At 36.2% G+C, this 3594-nt stretch overlaps 1 protein-coding gene across 1 annotated transcript; it reads right to left on the bottom strand.

The window, feature by feature from the left end:
• Positions 1-429: 429 nt before the first annotated feature.
• Positions 430-2937, bottom strand: LOC123875982 (COPII coat assembly protein sec16-like). The gene is made up of 2 exons (XM_045922125.1): positions 2147-2937; positions 430-1990 (listed from the first exon to the last, which is right to left on the bottom strand). Exons 1-2 carry the CDS (start codon positions 2935-2937, stop codon positions 430-432), a joined length of 2352 nt encoding a protein of 783 aa, XP_045778081.1.
• Between the last annotated feature and the right edge of the window lie 657 nt (positions 2938-3594).

The raw sequence follows: 3594 nt of genomic DNA, 5'->3' as shown, positions 1-3594 counted from the left end.
AATTATGTTATTATAGATAAATTGATATTACATACTATAGGTATTATTGAATGAGCCTTATCAGTTGTCATATCCCTGTAAATTTTTAATTTCCATGCTGAGAGTTGTACTGTAAGAAAAATATGTGAATGTTAGTAAATATTATATTTTAATTGTGTTTTAATGATTTATGTATAAGATGATATTTCGGTATAAAAAGAGACGTATAAAAAATTAAAAAATCATTTAATTTATCATAAAACCATTTATTTTACCCAACGTTGAGATAATGAACGAATACTCAAAAGTAATAAACAAAAGCCTAACAAACATTTAAGTATGTCCAGTTCTTAACGCCCTTGTTAACTCGTCATTTCATAATTAATTATTGTAACATTAACATTAATTAAAATACTAATTTATATACAATTTTTTTTGGCTATTCAATTTTTAACTCAATTTCGTTTTCCTATCCATGTACTTTTCTGCGGCTGAGGCGATTGCGTTGGTTACTTTTTTCGTTAATCCCTGAAGGTTTTCATGTGAGAGGTACTCGTCTACTGACCTTTTTGCAAAGAAAGTTGCCGTCGTTGTGTTTGGTCTCCAACTATTAGGATAAACAATTTTGTGTCGCAAGACAGCCTTAATTATTAAAGCTCCTACGTAAATAATGAAGTATACGCTAAAATATAATGGCAGATAATACAATTTCTTTCCTAAATAGTAGTAACTGAAACGGTTAACTCGAGGCGTTTCCGTCGTTGTCGTGGGATGTTCAACAATGTGGTAATGTTCATGTTCGTGATCATGATAATGGTCGTCAAAATCTGGAGGGAATTTGAAATCCGTGGGAAAATCGCTGGGAAATCCGTGATCGTTGGGTGAGGGTCCGTAAGCGCCTGGTTTGTTGTCAGATTGAAACGATGGCGGCGAAGGTGGCTTCATTCCCATATCATAGCTTTTCATATCATCTTCCCCTTTTATAGGGCCATATGGTTTATCGTAAGTCATATCTTCATCAGGATCATGAATATGAGGAGGAGAGTCATCATGTTCTCCTATATGTGGCGGAGTATCGTCGTGTTCGTAGACATGTGGAGGAGAATCGTCATGTTCGTATATGTCAGGAGGAAAATCATCGTGACCATAAGAAGGTGGAGATCGGCTCGGTGGTTTACTGTCGGCAGGTGGTTTATGATATACTGGCTTGCTGTAGTGATATCCTTGAAATTCTGGCTTATCAGCTACTGGAGAGGTGTCTGCGGTCATGCTGGGCTTATTGTATGAATAGCCTTGAAATGGTTTACTCGGTGGTACAGGCGTAGGATAGAACTGAGATGTCGGACCTGAAGGTTGTTTGTAGTGATATACTGTATTCATTACAGGAGCACCATTATCACTATCTCCATTATCAGATGGTGCTTTATAACGATAGCCTGTATCCATTATAAGGCCATCATCACTGGGACTTGGACCAGATGTCTCAAAATCGCTAGTAAAATCTGCACTTTTTGAAGGTATCATTGATACAGAGACAGGTGGCGACGGCCGTGGTGCAGGCGCAGGTGCAGGACTAAAGTCAGGCGCAGACGGTGCGTATGGAGGAAAAGCTTCATAACTAGTTGGAACCGGGAAATCATTTCCAGTAAGTGGTGGCGGAGGAGGTGGCACTAAGCTTGCTGTTGCTTTCGGTGGGCTTGACTGTTGTGACAAATTATTACCGTATTTCTGTTGCGGTAAGTATGGTTGGGCTGGATTGTAACGATCAATGGCTGGAGATGAAGGTACGACATCTTGAGCTTCACCTCTTACGGGATTTTTTAAGTCGTAGAAATTATCTACATTTGTATATACGTTACTCTTTTTACCGTTCGATATATTATTTACTGCTGGTTTCTTCGATGACTTTATTTGAAACGGTTTTAAATTAATGTACGGAAATCTTATGTTTTGTTCAGTTCGTATAGCTCTTGACTCATTTTCAGCTCCGTTTCCAGGATTTGTGGCAAATCTGCAAAGAAAATGATAACATTATAGCTGTTCATTTGTAAAATTAATAAGAAATTATTTCCTAATAAGTTTTAAGTAAATTAATATGTAATTGAAAAATGTCCTAAGAGTGAAATTTGGTAAAGCAGAATTTGAAATCAAAATGCTAGATAATTACCCTGGTAAAGCAAAATTGTCGTCGATCGTTACATCGTCAGAGTCATATTCTTGTTTGAAGCTATCGCTGTCTGGACGGTGATTCTTTTCATCTCCGCTTTCATCATTTGTGATTTCTTCTTTTTTAGAATCAAGTGATATTTCTTCCCATTTATTCGAATACTGATCAGATTTTTCGCTATTAATTATATGCCATATATTTTGTATATCGTTATGATTGGTTGGTATTATATTGATTGGAGAAAGAGTAGTTGTCGTAATTTTTGGTGTTGTGGTAGGTAAAGTCGTTGGCGGAATTGTAACATACGTTGGCGCAGGCAAGTTATTGTAATAATCATCATGAGATATATAAGAATATTTATTTTCAGTGGAATTTTCGTTATGGTTTATTGTATTCACTGGCAAACCATAATTAACCACACGAGTGATTTTGTTATCCTCTTCATCGGGTACGTATATGGGCCTCAGAGTAGTTATTGTTTCCTTTTCTAATAATTTTCTTATTGATTTCTGCTTAGAATCATCGGAATCAAATTCCGCAAATATTAAATCGGGTGTCTTTACTTCTGATATGGTTTTCTCTGTGGTCGTGGTTGAAGTTGAATCCGATCCTGTGTCCATCCTTCTCATCCAGTTATGATAATAGAACGAAGATGGCTTCCCTTCATCTTTTTTCAATATTCGTGCCGATGGAGTAACTACATACACTCGAGGTCCAGGAAAACTTAACGTGCTAGCACTGTATTCACATAAAACTGCATACAACGTAAATATAACTATTTTTGATTTCATCTTAAATTTTATCTATGCATTTGTAAACTGCACTTGTCTCAAGTGTCCCACTCGAATTCTAATAAGAAAATGTTAGATGTTACTCAAAGCACCCGTTTGCGTTAGTTTTTGAATTGACAAGTCGGTACAAAATTGTGCTAATTTATAGCGGTACTGCAGTAGGTATGTAGAACGCCTGAAGCACGATTTAGATGACCCAAGTCTGAGTAAAATTTACACTATTAGCGGGATAATCAATGTCACTCGCCACCATCACGAAGTGTCTGTAGAAAGTGTCACATATTTTGGTAGACGAGTCGAAAAGAGGGTAATGATGGATAATATAGGTTTTTACGTCAATGCATTTCTCACATTTCTAGTGTTCTATTTATCGAAGAGCCTTCATCTACCTACCTATTCATCATCAATTCATATATAGTACGTACCTTCATTCATACTTATCTAATAATATTATAAAAGCGATCTGTCTGTTTTCACAGCTCAACTGCTACATCGATTTTGATGATATAGAAATAGCTTAGGTAAATCGTGGAATCTCGCAAAAAATGCTTTTTATACCGGAAAACGAAATAATTAAAATTGATATTTTTAAAAACCAACAACCTCGTGCGGTCAAGCCATGAGCTTCAGGTGAGTGGTTTTAATAAAACCAAAATC

The sequence above is a fragment of the Maniola jurtina genome, chromosome 2 (genome assembly GCF_905333055.1).
Source record: "Maniola jurtina chromosome 2, ilManJurt1.1, whole genome shotgun sequence".
Taxonomy (NCBI): Eukaryota; Metazoa; Arthropoda; class Insecta; order Lepidoptera; family Nymphalidae; genus Maniola; species Maniola jurtina.
Note: the sequence above shows the minus strand (reverse complement) of the source record. Positions and strands in the feature narration are given on the sequence as shown.

Coding starts and splice junctions, on each gene's coding strand:
- LOC123875982 (XM_045922125.1), bottom strand. CDS start 2,937: ATGAAATCAAAAATAGTTATATTTACGTTGTATGCAGTTTTATGTGAA. Junction 1,991..2,146: donor GACAATTTTGCTTTACCAGG/GTAATTATCTAG, acceptor TTTTCTTTGCAG/ATTTGCCACAAATCCTGGAA.